The 21,698-nt window shown below is 36.1% G+C and overlaps 1 protein-coding gene across 32 annotated transcripts in view; it reads right to left on the bottom strand.

Annotated features, from left to right (window-relative positions):
* The window catches only part of ADGRL3 (adhesion G protein-coupled receptor L3), a gene marked incomplete at both ends in the record, with an annotated part of 570,571 nt that overhangs the window by 331,311 nt on the left and 217,562 nt on the right, over positions 1 to 21,698 (bottom strand). For 23 of the 32 annotated variants that reach the window (XM_080697690.1, XM_080697684.1, XM_080697680.1 and 20 more), the window contains 2 exons: positions 18,211 to 19,011; positions 21,573 to 21,587. In XM_080697690.1, coding sequence (XP_080553816.1) covers positions 18,211 to 19,011; positions 21,573 to 21,587 — 816 coding nt within the window. The remainder of the gene's footprint in view (positions 1 to 18,210; positions 19,012 to 21,572; positions 21,588 to 21,698) is intronic. The other 9 variants (XM_080697685.1, XM_080697686.1, XM_080697681.1 and 6 more) reach the window with 1 other exon arrangement.

The following is a 21,698-nucleotide window of genomic DNA, read 5'->3' on the forward strand; positions in this document are numbered from 1 at the left end:
TTTTTACAGCCTCTCATAGAATTCCAAATAGAGTATTGGTTCTCTATTACTATGGATTATTAGGTTAATTTTGAGAAATCTCTTATAAACTTTGAAAGACTGTACATATTCACTAAAGAAATTTGGTAAAACTCAAAAGAACTCAAAACCAAACTTCAGATACTATGCAGAAATATTAAAATTTATACATAATATTAACATTAAAATTTTAGATATTATTCTTATTAAATTATGTATTAGAGAAGATAAAATTGACTTATAGTATATAAATTATTTTAAAAGTTTTAAAGTAGGGGTAAAAAGATTTATCTTAAACCAATGGAAGAAAGAATATAAAAAAAAGCTCCTCCTACAAAGGGGAGAGGGTGTTCAAAAGAGAATAACCATTAAAGTTTCTATGAGGTGAGCTTTTATCCTTTCATGTGTTCCACATCTGCTCCATTGTGAGTCGTCAGAACTGGGTCTTGGGAATCTAGTGTCTTTTGCCCAGTTTCAGTCTGTAATTGAAATCTCTATACCAAAGGTCAGGTGAGTTCTTTAAAAGGAATTTTAAAACATAAATAAAACCAGAGATAATGCACAAGATCTAAATTCTAAATCATTTTAATCTACTTTAAAAAAGTTAGCAACACATAATGAATAATTTTCAAATTTTTAAATGTCCTCTGCATAACTTCAATGGCTGTATTTCTGAGATATTTAGTAAGTGATCCAATAATTAAATAAAAATATGAGACAATATACATTAGGATATTCATGACTTTTTTGTTGATATATTATTTTGGGGAAAAATTTCTCACAGAAATGATTTACCTACACAAATTAACAACTAAATTAATTCTTCTGTTCTCTCTCTCTCCCTCTCTCTCTCTCTCTCTCTCTCTCTCTCTCTCTCTCTCTCTCTCTCTCCATCCCCAATACTAGAGATTAGAGATTGAACTCAGGGTTATTGTATTTTATTTTAAAGTGGGATCTCACTAAGTTGCTGAGACTGAAATCCTTCTGTCTCAGATTCCCAAATACTGGGATTATAGGTATGTGCAACCATACCTAGCTTGAACCTTCTTTCTTAATGCAGAGAAATTACATTATAGGAATATTTCATTTATATAAATTCAAGTAGCTCTTTTATATAGTTAAAATATTATAAAAGTATACTTCGTAAAGGTACATTTTACTTTATACTCTATACACTGCACAATTTTATATTACTATTTTTATACTTAATAGGGATGCATTTTCTAAACTCACTATATTTTGAACTATTAAACTTTCAAAATAATTTTGATTATACTTAACTTTCACTTTACTAGATGCATTTAAACGCTAACCTTGAAACATAATTTTGCTTCACTAAATGACTACTTTCAATGTTCAGTTTGTAACAGAAATTCTGTCCTAAAGTTGAATACTGTGTATGTGTGTGTGTGCGCGCGCGCGCATATATGTATGTTTGTCATCATATCTCTGACCTATACCTTCAGCCCTTTTTTACTTTTGTTCGTGAAGCAGGGTCCCACTGAATTGCCGAGAGTCTCGCTACATTGCTCAAACCTGTCCTCCATTATCAGCATCCCACATACTGGGACTATAGGCATGGGCCACCATGTCCAACCTTCACTTCTTTTTTGAAACAAAGAAACTCATTCATCCATGTCCACTTACTTTTTTAATCACCTTATATTTTAATTTCCCTCTTCCTCTCTCTATTCTACTTCTCATAATTTTGTCAAATTCTCTCATAGATAATAAGTATGAGAATATTGTTAGCAATACATTGGCATTCAGAAAATGGAAATAATATCTGCTAGGTAGATTCAAATGAAATAAAGAGCCAGTCCTCAAATCTGTGAAGTCCTTCAAATTGCTCAGAATCTCTGCAAACTTTCCAACTAATCCTTCTAATCCTTCAATAATTAAATCCTTGCTTCCTCAAATATTTCTCAGAGGTTAAAATATATACACACATATACAACACATAGCACAGCCCACAAGCCAGTCTGTCCCATTCTCGTGTAGGCTTGTGTGCACTAAAGTGTCAGGACTATGACTCACAGTTGGGATTCTTGGAAGTTGAAATTAACATTTACGATGTAAGTTTCTCTGGACAGATGACTTTATATCCCTTCTTGTTGCCTAGCACTTTTTGTGTTTAAAAAATGGCTGAAGTGAGAATGTGAAACCCAAAACAGATCTCAAGAGAGGGATGCTGGGTGCTCTGCATTAGTTGCTGTTTGCTCATCCTCACTCCACTTCAGCTTCCGTATGATCTTGATACCTTGCACTTACTGCATTTACTCCTTCAAGCTCTTTGCTTTGACTTCGGTTCTAGTCTGGGTGCTATTTTCCTTCTTGTAGCCTTGCATCTTAGTTATGGCTCCTATGTTCTTTTTAATCACTGATGGAGGCAAAATGGCATAGGAGAACAAGAGGCAGACTAGGGCTCTAAATGCACCTCTGTGCAAGATATGTGACAGAGTTATTTTTAACTCACTGATCTTCAATTTATTCATCTGTGAATAATAATAATCATTATGATTATGATTTAATTTGATACCTCTTTAAATGGCCATTAAAACACCTAATAAAAAATATATATATATTTGGTGGTACTGGGGTTCCTGGAAGCCCTTCTACCTCCGGGCTACACTCGCAGACTTATTTTATATTTTTTTTATTTTGGGAACAGGGTCTCTTAAGCCAGCGCGTCTGACTTCAAACCTGTGCCATCCTCCTGTCTCTGCCTCCCAAGCGCGGGAATTACAAGCATGAGTCACCAAGCCCGGCTACTATGTATTTTTATAACTCTATTTTCTTTTTCTTTCTACTTTCTGTTTTTCTTTCATATTTCTTTTATATGTGTGTGTGTGAGTGAGAGAGAGAGAGAAAGAGAGAGAGAGAGAGAGAGAGAGAGAGAGAGAGAGAGCCTGCCTCTGAACACACCCCAGACCTATTTTATTTTAAAACAAGGGCATACTAAGTTGAGGGTATTTTTGTTTGTTTTTTGTTTGTTTGTATGTTTGTTTTTCTTTGTGGGTCTGGGATAGAACCCAGGGGCATTCAACCTCCGAGCTACACCCCCCTGCCCTATTTTTTTATTCTTTATTTTGAAACAGGGTCTCACTAAATTGCAGAGGGCATCACTAAGCAGTAGCTAAAGCTGTCCATGAACCACAATCCTTCAGTCTCAGCCTCACAAGCCTGTGCCACCACTACCGGCTGTTGAGGGTTTTGATAAGTTGCTGAGGCTATCCTCAAACCTATGATCCTCCTGTCTCAACCTTCCAAGTACTGGGATTACATACCTGGCTTCTTATTTGTTACATTCTCATTTTGTTACATTGTAAATTGCATGAAGGCAAGGTAGTCAGTGCCTACCTTGTTAACTGTTAAAAAGTACAGAGCATAGAAGGGTGCTTGGCTTCAGTTATACTTAAAGATGTATTCCCTAACTCGAATAAAGAAAAATGAATCAATCAATCATACAGCTCTGACTTAACCTAAACTTTGCTTTCTGCTTCTATTTCCCAGAGCAAGCTGAATTTGTGAACTAATTCCACTTTTCATTTTTGGTTTTTCTTAGTTCTGCTTTCAAGCTTCATCTCTGTACAATATCCCCACTTAAATACTTGGTTGGCTTCTCTATAAAAATATAAACTTATCTTTTTAATATACTATGTAAGCTAATTGCAAAATTAAAATAGATTTTGAAAATATTTGTTTCAAAAGCACTCTAGTTTATATTTTAATGTATAGTGTTTGCAAATAAGCTGCTATTTCCTTGTATTCAAAGAAAAAATTTTCTTTAAAGACATTTCTACTTTAAAAAAAACTAGCATTTTAGATAGTTCTAAGATATCAGCAAATACCTGACTTTTCACTTGCATTTGTATATTTTGGTGGAATTTTTCTAACAGTATTAAAAAATTTAAGTTTCAAATTAAAATTTTTTAGTGTCAAAGCATTTTATATAGAAAGTTCTGGATTGTTTTGATTTTTATCTTCAGTGATGTTAGTCAATACAAACTATTGTTTGTATAGGTTTGGCTATAAATTTTTATTAATGAAGAACATGAAGAAAATGTGCAAATATCTTTAAGCAAATAAAAATAAACATTCATTTGTTTTAAAAATATGGCAACATATCGCCAGACATGGTGGTACAAGCTTGTAATCTCCGCACTTGGGAGGCAGAGACAGGAGGATTGCGCAGGTTCGAAGCCAGCCTGGCTTAGGAGATCCTGTTTCCAAATAAAAATATGAAAAATACGTCTGGGAGTATAGCCTGGAGGCAGAAGGGTTTCCAGGAACCCCAATACCACCAAATATATATAAATTATGCAGTACATTTTATAAAATTATGCAGTACCGTTTTTGCATGTCCATTGTGTATTTTGTATTATTTGGTCCTGAAACAATACTATCAGAGAATTTAGCTTTCTAGTAGGAAACTGGTTATTAAGTAGAAACTACCATTATTGTTTAAAATGTATACCATGATTTGTCAAAACCCTCCTCCAAGGCACTTGAACATGATTAAAATTTTTTTTAAATACAGAGGTGAAGCAAATGTCACATTTAGCTATTTTAACAGCTATCTTTACTAAGGAGCAAGTTCCCATTTGTCTGTGCTGATATGAGTGGAAGCATTGGTTTCTAAATGGAAACCCCAAATAATCAGGAATTTAATTTTTGCCACTCTTCTTACCTCTTACAAGACATGGTCATGAAGAGCTAAGACATGACTTCAGTTCCACCTGCCTGCCCTCTGGTGGACATGCTAATGAACAAGGAATGGCTCCAGAAGGCACAGCTGCTGCCAGTGTAAACTTACTCACTAATAAGCCATCTTTCCATGACTGTGAGTTACATGTAAAAATAATCCTGATTGCTTTCTAATAATTGTTCATTTCTCAGAGACATCCCTCTGTAGGAAAACATAAATGATGTTATAACATTGGGAACCTTTCTGTTTCTTGTTCTGACTCCTCCTTGAGGAAAGTCACTTAGACCACAGATGAATGGCAAATGATGGGTTTAATTGCGCAGGTAGGTTCAGCTTTGCTTTCTACAAGTCTGTGATTTCTATACACAAGCCTGAAAAGAGAAGGTATCATTCTTGAAGGTTTGAACTTTCAATTAAGAAGAAAAGACAATGCAAGGAAAGGCAAAAAGATAGGAGATAATTCAGCTGACTTGGAGCAGCAATGCAATCGCTCTGGCAAATTTTGCAAATTCTGGCTGTGCTCAGTGAAAACTCAGCAGCAGCAGCAGCAATGTCCTTCAGGCAGCAGCTGTCACTACAGATGATGGAGAAGCAATGGGAAGACAGACTGGGCTCCTCAGCATACAGGGGAAACAGCTGACGCATAAAAATACAGGCAAGGCGGAAATTAGCAACAAGTTGCTGACTATTTTTCTTCTTGTAAAGTACTCTCAGATACTAAGATAGAGGTAAATTAAACTTGAGAGACGTGGCATCTTGAGTGGAACCATGAAGCAATCATAACCCACAGGCTGTGGACAAGTTTGATTTAAGATCCCACTACTTTCAGGCTCTATTTTCTGTTGAGGATGCACCGTATTTAACTAAACTGTTCAGGAAGCAGATCCAGCTACCTATTAAACACGTGACAGTTTCAAAATGTTCAGGATTCTCTGCCCAGCATTCACATTACTCAGCTGTCAAAGTAAAGGGCTCAGATATATGATGTGAAAATTACACTTTAACGAGGTGTCATGTGTGTTTAAAGTTCTTATTCATCACTACATAGCCACAGCTTTTACTGGAGACACAAATTCACTTAATTAGCATATTATAAGGACATAAGGTTTGCCTTATCTGCCTTGTTAAACTGTTCTTTGTAGGCTTTTTGTTGTTGGTTTGGAGTCTGCTATCTTCTGTATTTAGAAGAATGGCTCATTTACATAATCTCACTTTCATGGAAGTGTGTGTTGTGCTTAGGAAGCAGAAGAGGACAAGATGGTGGCCACATGTATTTTTCCTTCTATTGTTAGTGCTCATTGCCTGATTTGCTTTTCTCTAAACCTCACCCAGTAGAGTCTTAGACGTTAGGCACAGTAATTTTAGGAAATTTTTGGAACTAGACTTTTTTACGTGTTCTTATTAAGTTGAGCCTACTTCTTCCACCTTCAGTAGAAAATACTGAAAAACATTTGTATATTTGAAAGAGAAAATTTCGATTTTTCTCTCCTCATGAACAGTTAGAAATCAGCCAAGCACAGAGAGAAGGGACATATGTTTTCTCTAATATGCTCAAAGCTAGGGAATATTAGGAATACCAGAGGGACTCCAGATGATGGAGGGGAAACCTCAGCAAAGCTAGAAAGGAAGGGTAGGAGGAGAAGAAGGCTGACTGAGGTTTATTAACTGGAGGAGCTACATCCGAATATGTGTATAACTGTGACTGTACCATGGTCAACCTGGACACTCATTGTTGGGGGGAGGGGAAGGAAGCAGGGAGGGCACCAAGCACTGTGTGAATGTATACCATTTTCAATATGATCCACAAAAATAAATAAATAATTTTAAAAAGTCAAAGAAAATGTCTCACATCTCATTTCTGTTCATTACTAAATAATGAATTATGTGCAAAGTAGTGTGGGAGAATGAACCGTTAAGAATGAAAATTCTCAAAAGTCACTAGTACTGGCTAAAGGCAGGCAATGCAAATGGTTCCCTCACACCAGGTGTGCAAAGAAATAGCATGCAAATTTAGAATTAGGAAGCAAACAAAGAGAGTCATTCAAATCACTGTCAAACAGCTAAGTGTGACTTGTAAGTGGGCATTTTACAGAAGAGCAAATTGAAGGTAATAATGAGTGTATAGTTTACATAATATTTTAGATGATAATAAATGGGCTTAGTTAAAAGTACATTTCAAGAAAATTCTAGGTTAAATAGTTCTAGATCTCATCTGTCCAAAAGATAGAGGCACTTTCGTCTTTATACTCAAGTAATCTTATACTCAAGTATATTTCATCTTTATACTCAAGTATAATATTTGCTAACAAATATTATTTTTATTTTGTTTTGTTTTTGTTTTATAACTAGGAATTTAACTCAAGGGCATTCTACCTCTGAGGTATAATCCCAGGTCTTTTTAAAACAGGGTCTCACTAAGTTACTGAGGGTTTTACTAATTTGATGAGGCTGACCTCAAATCTGTGACGCTCCTATCTCAGCCTCCCAAGTACTGGGATTATAGTCATGGGCTAGCACACCTGGTTTAACAAACATTTTTGATACAGCTATCCAAAACCGAATCACTACTTTTTAATCAAAACGTTTCTCAATAGAACACAACTATTAAGCCATTGTGAATATAATACATATTCTACTTTCTCTACTTTGACAAAAATCCCAGTGGGACATGATGGCACACCCTTGTAATGCCAGTACTTGGGAAGCTGAGATAGGAGGATTGCAGGTTTAAGGACAGCCTTGAAAGCGGTGAGACTCTCATCAACCTAGTTAGACTTGTTTCAAAAGAAAAATAAAATAGCCGGGCGTGGTGGCACAAGTTTGTAATCCCTGTGCTTGGGAGGTGGAGACAGGAGGATCATGCAGGTTCGAAGCCAGCCGTGCTGGTGTAAGAGACCCTGTTTCCAAATAAAAAGTATAGAATAGTTCTGGGAGTGTAGTCTGGAGGTAGAAGGGTTTCCAGGAACCCCAGTACCACCAAAAAAAAAAAAAAAAAAAATTTTTTTTTTTTAAAATAGAACTGAAATTGTAACTTGGAGGTTAGAATATCATCCCTGGGTTCAAAACTCAGTATAAAAAGAATTCTCTATAATTTGTCAATTGAAATATTTGATAAGGCATTCTTTTTTTTTCTTTCTTTCTTATTTTTAGTTCTGGGGATGGAATACAAAGGCATTCTCCTCAGAGTTACACCCCCAGTCCTATTTTGTTTTGCAGAAGGTCTCACTAAGTAGCTGAGGCTGCCCGCGAACTGTGATCCTCCTGTCTCAGCCTCCCAAGTGTTAGTATTATAAGCATGTACCACCACTTCCAGCTTGATAATGTATTCTTACTGTAAAACTTTTTGAATAGTTGTCTTTGCCTGCTTGCTTCCATATTTTAAGACTGCTAGCTTTAATTTCTTCTGGAAGAAATGTGGTTAAATATTAATGTGCTTTGGCACTTCCCTTAAATACCTGCTGGACTTTAAATTACCTAAACTTACAGTAACATGGGTAAAGACCTGAAGAGATGGGGTTGGAAAAAGAAAAGCAGGGGAGGAGGGCTGGAGTGAAATAAATCTGCTCAATGATACAAGTGTGGAGCAGACAGTGAATATGGCTACTTGAGGAACACACATATAATTTTAGCAAAACAAATGTCCCAATCTCATAGTATCCTGAAAAGTCAGGTTTATAATTGATTATATTCGTATTTTATTTGTATTGCATTTACAAACCCATTTGACAAATATGTATAAAGTACCCATCTGTCAGTCTCTCAATAAAGATTGTATGAGTAAAATAATATCAGTAAGATTATTTCGATATGAAATAAAGTCTAATTATTTTCAAAAAGCTTTTTATAAAACATTTTATAAGCTGGGCATGGTGGTGCATGCTTGTAATCCCAGCATTTGAGAGGCTACGACAAGAGGATTGAGGTTCTCGAACAGCCTCAGCACTTAGTGAGGCCCTTTGTAACTCAGCGAGACCCTGTTTTAAAATAAAAAATAAAAAAAAACAGGGCTTAGGGGTATAGCTCAGAGGCAGAATGCCCCTGGATTCCATCCCCAGTACAGAAAAAAAAATTTTTTAATGAATTTATAAATATATACTAATATATTCCTTATTAAGTGAAAGACAAATATATTATTAACATTTTAAAATAAATTATTTGCAAGAATAATTATTACATGTATGTGAAGCAGCAAAATCAAATACAGTATAATGTTCTGAAAATAATGTTTCTTTTTTTTTGTGTGTGTGGTACTGGAATTCCTGGAAGCCCTTCTACCTCCGGGCTACATTCCCAGCCCTATTTTTATATTTTTATTTGGAAACAGGGTCTCTTACGCCAGCACGGCTGGCTTCGAACTTGCGCGATCCTCCAGTCTCTGCCTCCCAAGCGCGGGGATTACAAGCGTGTGCCACCACGCCCGGCGAAAATAATGTGTTTCAAGAAAAATCAGAATCAAATTTTAAACTTCTTATAATGTGCCAAATTTTACATGGCCTTAAAGGTCTTCATAAAAAGAAATTTCACTTATATTCTATAAGAGTATTTGCACAAAACAGACAGAGAACTAAATAGACACTTCATGAAAGAAGAAATTCAAATGGCCAATAAATGCGTGAAAAAATGCTCAACATCATTGACAATCAGAGAGATGCAAATCAAAACTACCCTGAGATTTCACCTAACTCCAACTAGAATGGCAATCATTCAAAACACAAACAACAACAAATCGTGGCAAGAATGTGGAGAAGTGGGATCTCTAAAACATTGTTGGTGGGATTGCAAATTAGTGCAACCACTTTGGAAACCAGTATGAAGAATCCTCAGAAGAATGGGAACAAGTCTACCATTCGATCCAGCAATACCACTTCTGGGTATCTACCCAAAAGATAGGAAATCAAACTACCAAACTAATATATGTGTATCTATGTTCATAGCTGCACAATTCACCATAGCCAAACTGTGAAACCAGCCAAGATGTCCATCAACAAATGAATGGATTACAAAACTGTTGGATATGTACACAATGGAATTTTACTCAGCCATAAAATTGTGGTATTTTCAGGGAAACGGATGGATCTTGAGGACATTATGCTAAGTGAGATTAGTCAGTCACAAAAAGTAAGGAATTAGATGCTTTCCCTAATATGTGAAAGCTAGGGTGAATGGGGTCATAGGAGGAACTCCAGGTAAAAAAAGAGACCCTATAGAGGAGCAAAAAAGGTGGGGATGGGAGGAGGGGAGAGGGAAACTCTTTAAAGCACATGATGTACTTATTCTTATCGAAGTCAACCACTAAACCAAGTATGGGAGGGAGGGATGAGGAGGTAGTGAGGTGGGGACTGGATGGAGGCTGGCTGGGTGCTGCGTGCATTTATACCTACACAAGTTTTTTTTTTTTTTTTTTTTTTTTTTTTTTTTACCCCATTTTGATGTATAAATACAATGTACCAATAAAAAATTAAATAAAAAAGACCAATGGAATAAAATAGAATATACAAATTCTCACACTTATAGCCAGTTGATTTTTGAAAAAGTTGTCAAAAATATACACTAGACAAAAGAGTCTTTTCAACAAATGGCTGATAAAACTAGTTATCTATTTTTAGAACAGAACTAAACCCTAACCTCTCACCCTGCACAAAAGTCAATTCAAGTTTGATCAGAGACCTGGAAATTAAAGCAGACTTCTCAATTTTTAGAAGAGGAGATAGGACCAATACTTCAACATATAGACATAGATAGACACTTCTTCAATAAAACCCTGAAAGCTAAAAAAATTAAAAACTAGAATTAATAAATAAAATTACATTAAAATTTAAAAGCTTCTGTTCATCAAAGAAAATCATTAAGAGTCTAAGGAGAGAACCTACAGAATGAGAAAAGATATTTCCACCTACTGCTCTCATAGAAGATTAATATCTATATCATACAAAGAACTTAAAAGACTTAACACAAAAAATTAGAAAAATAAAAAATTGGGTAACTGACTTGAATAGATATTTCTCAAAGAAAGAAATACAAATGGTCAACAAATATATGAAAATATTCAACATCATTAACAACCAGAGAAATACAAATCAAAACTATACTGAAATTGCATCTAACTCCAGACAGTATGGCAATCACTAAGAATATAAAAATAATAACTGCTGGTGAGGATGTGGAGAAACCTGAATCCTTGTACACCATTGGTGGGAATGAAAATTACTATAGCTATTATATAGATTAGTGTGGGGATTCCTCAGAAAACTGAAAATGGAACCATCATATGACTCAGTTCTACTCTTGGGTATCATTTCAAATGACTTGAAATTCAAATATTATAGCTACACATGCATGTCCATGTTTACAGTAGCACAATTCACAATAGCCAAATTATGGTACCAAGCTAGGTGTTCATTAACAAATGAATGGAGTGCAAACCTGGGATATACACACAATGAAATTTTACTTAGCTATAAAAAATTATATTATCTGAGGAAAATGGCTGGAACTAGAGAACATTATTCTAAGTGACATTAGCCAGTCTCAAAAGGGGAATTATTCTATGTTTTCTCACATATGTGGAAGCTAGAGAAAAATTGGATAACAAAAGATATTCTGGATAAAAAAGAAAAGACTCAGTGGAGAGATGGGGTGGGGGTTAGGGGAAGGAGGTAAAGGAGACTTGATGAAAATATCTCCAATAAAACTATGTACATATACCAAATTATCAATACCAACCTCAATAACATGTAAAAGGAAGGGGAGGAGGTAGGGGGGGGTCAGATCTAGAAGAAAACATATCAAGTCCTCTGTTTATGTGTTTTCCTATCACTATGAATCCCATAATAATACATAATTACAATACACCAATAAAAGTAAATTAAAAATAAAACTTCAGCCGGGCGTGGTGGTGGCGCTCGCTCTTAATCCCTGCGCTTGGGAGGCAGAGACAGGAGGATCGTGCAGGTTCGAAGCCAGCTCTGCTGGCTTAAGAGACTCTGTTTCCAAATAAAAAAGTATAAATTAGGTCTGGGAGTGTAGCCTGGAGGTAGAAGGGTTTCCAGGAACTCCAGTACCACAAAATAAATAAATAAGTAAATAAATAAATAAATAAATAAATAAATAAAATAAACTTCAATTCTAGTATTTCAAAAAAGGAAATAAAAGAAAACAGTCATATATGTCTTTTAAATGAGCAAAAGTAACAAAAGATAGGAATTTCATATAATGTGAAAATTTAGCAGTTGTTATAGTTAGATATAAACTGTCATATAAAAACTTCCTTTATTAATATTCATGGTTGATACAGTTAAGTCATGGGAATAATCTTAGCAGTGGATAAATCCACTGCAGTGGATTCATCAGGGTGGTGTCCCAGGCTGATAGAGTGTGTGTGACTAGAGAAGGTGGGACTTGAAGGTGTCACCTTGGAGATATTTCTTTCCTCCTCCCCTGAGCACTCGCTTATTTCTGGCCTCCATGGTGTGAGAGTGAAGCTTTGCATTTGCCCTTTGACCACTTCTCTCTGCCATGCCCTGAGATCTGTAGTCCCCGGCCTCACATGAACTGAACCCAAAAAGCTTGAACAAATAATCTTCCTCTCTCTAAGTCCCATGGTCAGTTCTTTAAGATTATAGCAGTGAGATGCTGACTAAAACAGAAAATAGTACCAGAGGAGTATGATCACAAATATATTTATGTCTGATTATGTGGATTGTGAATTTTTGCAACTGTTTTGCAAGAGAAAATTGGAAGGGCTAGAATTTGGCTAGAAAGGTGGACAGTAGACTTTGCTCAGGAGATTCTGGAGGGCAAAAAGGACTTTATCAAAAAATCAAGTAGAGACCAGTATGCCAATTGGCCAAGAACGTATTGGCATTTTGCCCATGTTCTGAAATTTTATGTGAGGGCAAATTTAAAGATAATGGGCTAATTAAACTGGGAGAAGAAATCTCAAAAGAACAAAGTGTCCAAACTGCCTTATGCATGTTGATATATGCATTCAACAAATTGTACACCTAATTTCGGGAATGGAAAATAAAGTGGAGAGAATTTATAGATTTGCAGTTTGGCCAGAAAGGCATATGTAAAGCAGGTGTACAGGGAGATGTTATTGCGGAAGAAAGTAAGATGGCTGAAAAAAGGAGGAAGTGGTGTCTATGATGGGAGCTGGGCCAGCAACGGCCATGAAAGTGGTAGCAGATGGAGTTTGGGTCAGCAGTGGCCCAGATGAAGTTAGGCCAAGGAGCAGCCCGGATGGATGCAAGTCCCGCAGCATTCTGGATGGAACGAGCCCTGCGGCAGTGATTGAAAAGGGTGTGACTACCTTGCCTGCTGGTATTTGGTCCTGGCTCTCATGCAATGCTGGCTTTGAAAAAAGAAAGAAAGAAAGAAAAAAAAAAAAAAAAGATTATGAAGGCTTTTTCCCAGATTTCAAAAGAAAGGCCTTTGGGAAGCCAGGCAATGAGTGGTAGGGTTGGAATCCCTGCAAGCAGGCCCAGATGAGGCTAAGGTGGCAAGAAAAAAATCCCAAATTTAGAAATGCCAGAAATGTGAAATTATCATGAGAAAAAGGCTGTAAGTTGTAAGCCATGGAGCCAGTCTGGAAGATCAAGTGGATTTCCTATTGTCCCATTGTTACCAGCCAGGCCTCAGTGGCTGGCCTGCCACTCCCCTTTGGAAATTGCCTTTCACTGCCATGTGCCCCGAATGCCAGAAATGGAGCCCCAGGATCACATACTTGCCCTGTCGAATTTTAAAATTGTTTTGGTCCCATTCCTTCATTTTATGGCTCATTCCTCCTCTGGGAATGCAAATTTTACTTTTCGCCATTGCTATTTTGATCTTTATTTTCTTTTATAGGGGTTCACAAGAGTTCACTTTGAATCTCATAAGATGCTTTACATTTTGGGACTTTTCAGCAATGCTGGAACTGTAAAAACTCTGGGAGTTCTTGGAGATGGAATAAATGTATTTTGCATCCTGAAATGGGCATGAGCTTTTCAAGGGCTAAAATAGAAAGTTATATTTAAATATAGAAGGTCCCCTAAAGAGCTCATAAGTTGGTGTTTGGAATTGATATAATTGAGTCCTGTGGGTTGTAATCCCAGCAGTGGGTAAATCCATTGTGAAGGACTTACCTGGGTGGTGACCTAGGATGGTAAGGTGTTGCTAGAGTAGGTGGGTCCCTGGGGATGTGGTCATGGGGATTACATATCGTTCCTCCCCCTCCTGATGGCTTTGTTGCTTCTTGCCTCTCATGTGAGTAGTAAGCTTTGCTTTCTCCCTCTCTCTCTGCTTCCTGCCACCATGAGAACTGATCCATGGTCCCCAGCCTCACATGAACTGAACACTAAACATGAGCAAATAAACCTTTCTTCCTCTAAGCTGTATAAATTTTTAGATTATAAACTGAGAAAGTGCTAAAATAGTAATTTTCAGATAAGTGTTAGGAAAAGTAAGAAACTAGAATTAAATCTCTTCAAAATTACTCTTAAAAATATTTCTGAGGAGAAAAGGTGTTTCATATTTTTTCCTCAAAGTGTAACATTCCAGACTTAAAAAATGGCCCTTCTAAAACAAAACAAGATATCTGATTTCCTAGTTGGAAAGTAGGCATGGTTTTTTTTAGTACAAATTCATGGTAATCCTCTGGGAGCATAAACTATAAATTTTATTCTATCTAAAGAATGCTTGGCATTAATGACAGAGCAGAGCAATGTTTGGGTAAGGTGTATGAACTACAAAGCTTTACTCCCTCATTTTTAAAAGGCAGATAATAATGGTGCTTGAGGACCCATGATGCGTAGCTACTAGATTAAGTTTGTTCCTCTCTTATGCCTACTATATGGATTATCTCATTAAAATTTGATAATAATCTTCTAGGGTAGGCATTAGCTTTTCCACTTCATAGTCAAAGAGACCAAGATTAATGGGCTGAGCAAACTTTCTACAGTCAAACAAGTAACCCGGGTAGAATTTCAATCTAGGTCCTTCAGATTCTCAAGTTCATGTTCAGAAGCAGATACTACTGTGTGTGAGCATCACCAGATGATGTTTATATATCCAAGAGCAGCACATTTGCCTTATGCTTTCCAATATTAGATTTTTTTAAATGTACAGAATAGCTATGTAGAGCAGAAACAATACATAGGTAACTGTTCTTATAAAAACGTAAAAACATGAACTTTCAAAAATAGAACACATTTAAAATCAGAGCAAAAAATTCAGCCTACTGATAACAGATGACAATAACAAATTCATTCTTTGTGTACAGACTTAGGTAAGTGTTCAACCTAATGTATTTGTTATAATTTGAAGGCTTCCATACATGGCAATATAAGACCCATAATAAAATGGCAGTAAGAATTCAGTAAAGCCAATTGCTTTGAAAAATATCACTGTAATCTAATACAGAAAATACCTAGCTAAAACTATGAGGAATAAGATGAACAGCCTTCATTAATGCTAATTGAAATTTTCACATGCACATGAAGCATGCATAAAATTTACTTCTACACCTTTTCTTTCCACCTCAAAATTATAATAAATCCATGCTGATATACTAGCTTTGTAACACGAGCATTTGTGTGTACAAGTTGATAATTTTTTCATGATTATATTGATAAATTTAATATAGGTAAAACAGATAAAGTCTTAATTGTGGTGTTTAAAAGAGAAAACACCAAATCTCCTGGCTTAAGAATTCCATTAAAAGCTGAAATTTATCATTTCTCAAGGTTTGTACTTCAATAACATCTGTTTAAAAAATGTTGACACTACTACCTGTGGGCAAAATGGCCTATAATCTAACTCCCCCAAATAAACAAGCAGAAAAATAAAAATTAAATGAGTCTTATAATATTCTTTAAGTCCACTATTAATAATTCCTCCTCTCTCTCTTTTCTCTCATGTTCTTTTAATAAACAAAATTTGAAATACATTATTGACCATTTTTCTAACTAATTAATAAAACATGGTGAGTCATAATTTCTTTCCAGGGCAATAAAAATTGCTTTGCATTCTAACTGGATAAAAAAGATTAAGTACCATTTAAAAACAGTTTTCACTAAAAAGTTATAAATTTGGTTTAAGAATATCACAGCTATGAGAGAATAGTCTTCCTAGAATGTAAGCAAACATTGTTTCTTTATCAAGTTTGCAATTTCAGAGTGTATTTGTATTTATGTAGTGTGTGTGTGTGTGTGTGTGTGTGTGTGTGTGTGTGTGTGTGTTTGCACACACGCGTATGTGGTGCTGGGGGTTGAACCCAGGGCATTCTAACCCCTGAGCTCCAGCTCCAGCTCTATATTTTATTCTTTACTCTGAAACATGATCTCACTAAGTTGTAGAGGGCCTCACTAAATAGCTGAGGCTGGCTGCTAACCCTGATCCTCCAGTCTTATTACAAGCCTACCCTACCACGCCCAGCAGAGTGTATTGCGTTTAAAAACCTTACCTATACAGTGGTGATCCAGATGACAGAGTTGGGTTAGGACATTTTTTAAGACTTAGTAACAAGTTACTTTTATTGCTGTTGCATGCTTAGGCTTCTCCTTCCACAAAAGCTAATTCAATGCAATATCAGCAATATCGATTGTGGAAAGAAGTACTATCACTCTAACTGAAGCCTCTTAAAAAGTAGAGAAAATGCCACCTAATTTGCCATTCTATCTGAGAGAGATATGAAGCCATTCATTCATTCATTCATTCATTCATTCAATGAAGAGTTACTGAACCTTATTTAATTCCATGCTAATATATCACCCTAGTGAGAAGAAAGAATGTGCATAGATAATAGACTAAGTTAGAGAGAAGAATGGCATGTTAGTAAAATAAAAATAAAATAAACAGTGGGGAAAATGAGAAATTATAGCAGGCAAACTATAAATGACAAAAGTAATTTATTTTTCGCTACTATATTACTATCAAAATTTAGACAACTATCTTAGTTTTTCTCTATACTTAATCTTGGAGAACATTATTATTGCTTGTTATAATTTTTTTTTTTTTTTTGCGGTACCAGGGATGGAACCCAGGGCTACCTCCAAGTTGCACTCCCAGCCCTGTTTTTTATTCTTTATTTTGAAAAAGGGTCTCACTTAGTTGCAAAGGACCTCACTAAGCAGCTAAACCTGGCCACAAACCATGATATTCTTGTCTCAGCCTCCCAAAAGCTGGGATTACAAGCATGCACCACCATGCCCTGCACTTGATATCAAATTTATCTTTTAATTTAAAACAACCTGAGCTGGGCATCATGGTGCACAAATGAAATCCCAGTACTTGAGAGGTTGACACAGGAGGACTACAGATTCGAGGCCAACATCAGCAACTTAGTGAGAACCCCACAAATTTATTGAGAGTCTGTTTCAAAATTAAAAAAAAAAAAATAGGGCTGGGGGTATAGCTCAGAAGTAGAACAAACTTGGGTTTAGTACCTTGACTTTTGAAGGGAGAAAAACCGGAAGGAAGAAAGGCCGGCAGGCAGGCAGGCAAACGTGCTCAGTTGTGTAAATAAAAGTCAAAGAAAATAAAGCAATTTATGGCTATCTTTAAACAACAGTATAAGGAAACAGTATGTTCCAGAGAAAAAACAGACACTTTTAAAGAACTTAAAATAAAAGTTATCTCAAGCTTACACAGAATTGTGTTATGCATTGTCATTTCAAATAAAAAATGTGATTTTTTTGTACTTATCGCTTATGAACACTTTTCTCCAAGAAGCAATTAAGTTCACTCAAACATATACACTCAAATTGACAATATTCTGCACAGATGTGGTTATATATGATGCAATCTATGAGGTGAAAATATTGGTACACCACACCTGCAATACATCATGCTCAACCTCTGGCACCTTCCAGGGGAAAAGTACTTTTGAGGATATTTCACATTAATTAGGGGCAGTACAGCATTCAATCTTAGCAAAAGTTTTCTGCAGTTCACTATACAAAGAACTAATCAGTAGATAATGACAACGTTCCTTCAAACAAAGTATAATGCCATACCCTTGTAATCCTATTCCTTGGGAGGCTGAGATAGGAGGATCTCAAGTTTGAGGGCAGCCTCAGCAAGTAGTGAGACTCTCATTAACCTAGAAAGGCCCTGTTTCAAAATAAAAATAGGACTGGGGATGTAGCTCAGATATAGAATGTCCCTGGGTTCAATCCCCAGTGCCAAAAGAAAAGAAAAAAAAAAAAAAAGACAAATTCCCTTCAAAAAAGAGCTGCTAAAGTTCGGAGACAAGCTGTGAAAAGGACAGAGTCAGTTTCTTGCAGTTTTAGATTTTATAGGGCTGCGAGTGATCATCATCAATCTCACCTGACAAGCAAAAAGTAAGCTTTAGGTATACAGGCCAAAAGGACACACACACACGCACACACACACACACACACACACACACACACACACACACACACCTAATGAAAACATCCAAGAAACTTACTGAGAACAAACCCAGTCTCTCCCCCACAGAATCCCATCAAAGTCAAACTTACCCGATCTACTATCCAGAGGTCCGAAATCCAAAGAATATTTCACGACGTGATAATTATTCCATACATAAAGTAGGTTGTCCCTGGGGTTGTAATCCACAGCTGCGATGTACTGGTATGAATTGGGAAAGGGCACATCCACCAGACTATCCTTGCTTTGGTCGGTGTTGTAAATGTAGTCAATCTTATTCCCAGTGGCCTCATTATCATCATCCTCATACACAGATTTGACCACATACAGGATCCCACAAATCATAAACGCATTGGAGGCTGACCTTTTGTCGTACGCAGTATCCCACGTCCCTTCAATCCGTAGGGTGTAAGGGTTCAGTTGACTAATGACAATTTTGCCATTGTTTTGTTCTGTTGCATAGATTACCCACAGCCCGTTTTCATCCACTGCCAGGTCTATGTCAGACTTGCCTCCCCAGCGGTAAGGGGAGGTGTCATGGTAATTGGCATTGGCTATGATTGCCTCTCCACTCTTTATCCTAGTCCGCAGATCAAACTTTACTATGTTTCTGGTGCGCTCTTTATTGAAGAACAACGCTCCATCATACACTACAAATCCTGTGCCATCCACCCTGTGAGGAAGCTTGTAGGTAGTGGTTGGCCTTCCAGCAATGAAGTCATCTTTGGATGAATACTCAGTCAAGGTATCAGTTCGGTAGGGGGTCCAGGGCATATAATAAATCTTGTCAGAAGCCTGCAGAGGGTCTTTGCACCATGCCCCAGACTGGTGGTCAGACTCAAACAAATGTTCGCTCTGGTACACTCCTTTTAGTAGTCCAGGACAAAGAAAAACTGTTGGAAGGGAAAGAGTTGAGACGATAAATATATTCAATTAGCATTTTCTCATGTATTATTATTTTTCACCAAACAGGATGCAACTGTAACAAGAGAGAACCATCAACACTTTTTTGGTGCTTTTTTTCTTTTTTGAAAACATAAAGTATCCTTCCACATTAAATTCGACTTTTTTTTCCCAAATCACTTTGATTTCACTTACTGAAAAAATTTATATGTCTTAGGAGTAGCTGTGCTTTCCTATGGTTTTTACCTTGGTAAGCATATATGATAATATTTTGGAATATATACATTAAGTAAAACATATGTCTATGTATCCTATAGACATATAACAAATACAAAAGTTCATACACAATGCTTTTATTTGCTCACTACAGAACATATTTTATTTGGAAATGAATGTATATAGTTTCCACTTGGATAAAATTAGCTATTCAATAATTAAAAAAACAGATGAAAATTCCTGTAATACAGGCCACTGAATCTTCTAGCCAATAAAGCTCTTGAAACTGCTGTAGCACACACAGAGCATGCAGTCCACGCAATTAAAAATGAGTGATGGATGGATACTGGAAGAAAAAGAGAAAGGAAGAAAAAGAAAGGAAAGAAGGAATAAGAAAAGAGGAAAAAGTGAAAAGTTACAGAAAAGAACCCAAGATCTAGATTTTTAATCAGTTAAAAATGTCCTGTTATTTACAGTAGTACTGGAACCTCAAACATGTACCTTTTACTGTTACATGAGATAAGCATTAAAAAACAAGATTGCTTGCTATATTTTGCTGCTCACACTTCAGAATGAAAATGGGCAGGAATCATCTGATTCACTTGCTTTTTAGTATGGTTCAGTAGCATATTGTGAGTGTTTTGGTAAGTAAGCTTGGCTGATTCGTCAGATATAAACATTTATAAAGCAATGCTTCCCAAAGGACGGTCCTCAAAACACCTGCTAAAAGTGTCAGAGTTAGATGTTACACAGAGAAAAAAGGGATGTTCGGCCACATCTGTTTGAGAAATATCCTATTAAGTAAAATTGTGGCTGAAATTCTAATGGCTAAGTATCTTAGCAAATCTCCAAGGCAGAAGCTGGGAGGGTGACCACATTTTATAAACGACTTTCATCTTGGAACCTTTTCCCTGGAGCCTCTTTAAATTGTACTGTTCTGCTGAACCTGCTTATGTGAAACACTGCTCTAATATATTTGCAAAGCAAACACACTGAAAAAATCATGCAGTCCACTGTTATGTTTAAAGCGATTAGAAGTATAATGGGTGGAGAAATTAGGAAATCACAAGAAATTTGAATGTTGACCAATTTTTTCATGATTAAAGTAAAACTCTTTTAGCATTAGTGATTAACATTAAAATAGCAATTGTAAGCACAGATCTGATGCAAAATCATCTAAGGTGAAACTCGGCTAGGTTTTGGAGATTATTAAAATGGAAAGTATATTACTAAAATCTCCAAAGTTTTATTTGAGAAAAAATTAAAAGTTTGAGGAGAGAGCTGGGTATCAAAATATTCCATAGCAAGAATAAAGGGTGATTGTTAATAGATAATCAATAATAATATTGGTGACTATAAGTCAGTATTTTTAACATGATTTCTTTCATTTTTTTCTTTTTTTGTTTTTTGATACTGGGGATGGAACCCAGGGGCATTATACCTCTGAGTTATACCCGCAACCTATTTTTTAGTCTTTCTTATTTATTTCTTTTTTGTTTTTTTGTGTAGTGCTGGTGATGGAACCCAGAGGCTTTCTGCCTTTGGGCTACACTCCCAGACCTATTTTCTATTTTATTTGGGTCTCAATAAGTTGCTGAGAGCCTCACTAAGTAGCTGAGGCTGGCTTTGAACCTGTGCAATCCTCCTGTCTCAGCTTCCCAAGTGCTAGGATTGCAAGCGTGCACCACCACGCCTGACTCAGTCTTTCTTATTTTCAAAATAGGGTCTTACTGATTTGCAAACGGCCTCAGTAAGTAGTGGAGGTTGTCTGCGAACCGTGATCCTCTGGTCTTAGCCTCCTGAATGCGGAGAATACAAGTGTGTACCACCACGCCTGTCTTTATTGCTTTGATTTTTAAAAAGTTATCCTTTTGTCAAAAATCGTATAAACCTTAATGTTAAAGTTAATAGTCAGCCCTTGTTAGAAAAGAAATTTATGATATTTCCAAAAACTTTCTTTCACCTGAATAGTTAAAAATTAATGGAAGAGGGGAAAACGTACTAGAGCTATGGGTAAGTGTCTAATGCAGAAATAAAAACACATGTAAAGCAATATCTATTCATCACACTTACTAGACTTGTAGCTACTTGCTTAAAATTAAAGAGGAATAAAATACAATGTTGAAAATTTAACAATATTAAGCTGTGTTAGGATAAAAAGATCAAACCAATATTGGTCATTAAAATAGATTAAAGTGAAGTTGAGCAGCAGAAGTAGTAAATAAATTTCATAAAATAGATAAGAATTAATAACAAAATTATTTTAACTAAATGTTAAACTGTTAAATAACTTAGCCTATAAATAGTATATAATTTAGGAAAGGTATTTAATTACCTTTTTGTTCCACTTCTATTGGAGAGAGAGAGTAAAGAGAGAAAGGAGAAAAGAGAATAGATTAATGGTACGATATTGGCCAAGCACTTTTTATTCACCTCTTCCAAACTGAAAGTATATAATTTA

Source organism: Muscardinus avellanarius, assembly GCF_963383645.1.
Source record: "Muscardinus avellanarius genome assembly, chromosome: 6".
Lineage (NCBI taxonomy): Eukaryota > Metazoa > Chordata > Mammalia > Rodentia > Gliridae > Muscardinus > Muscardinus avellanarius.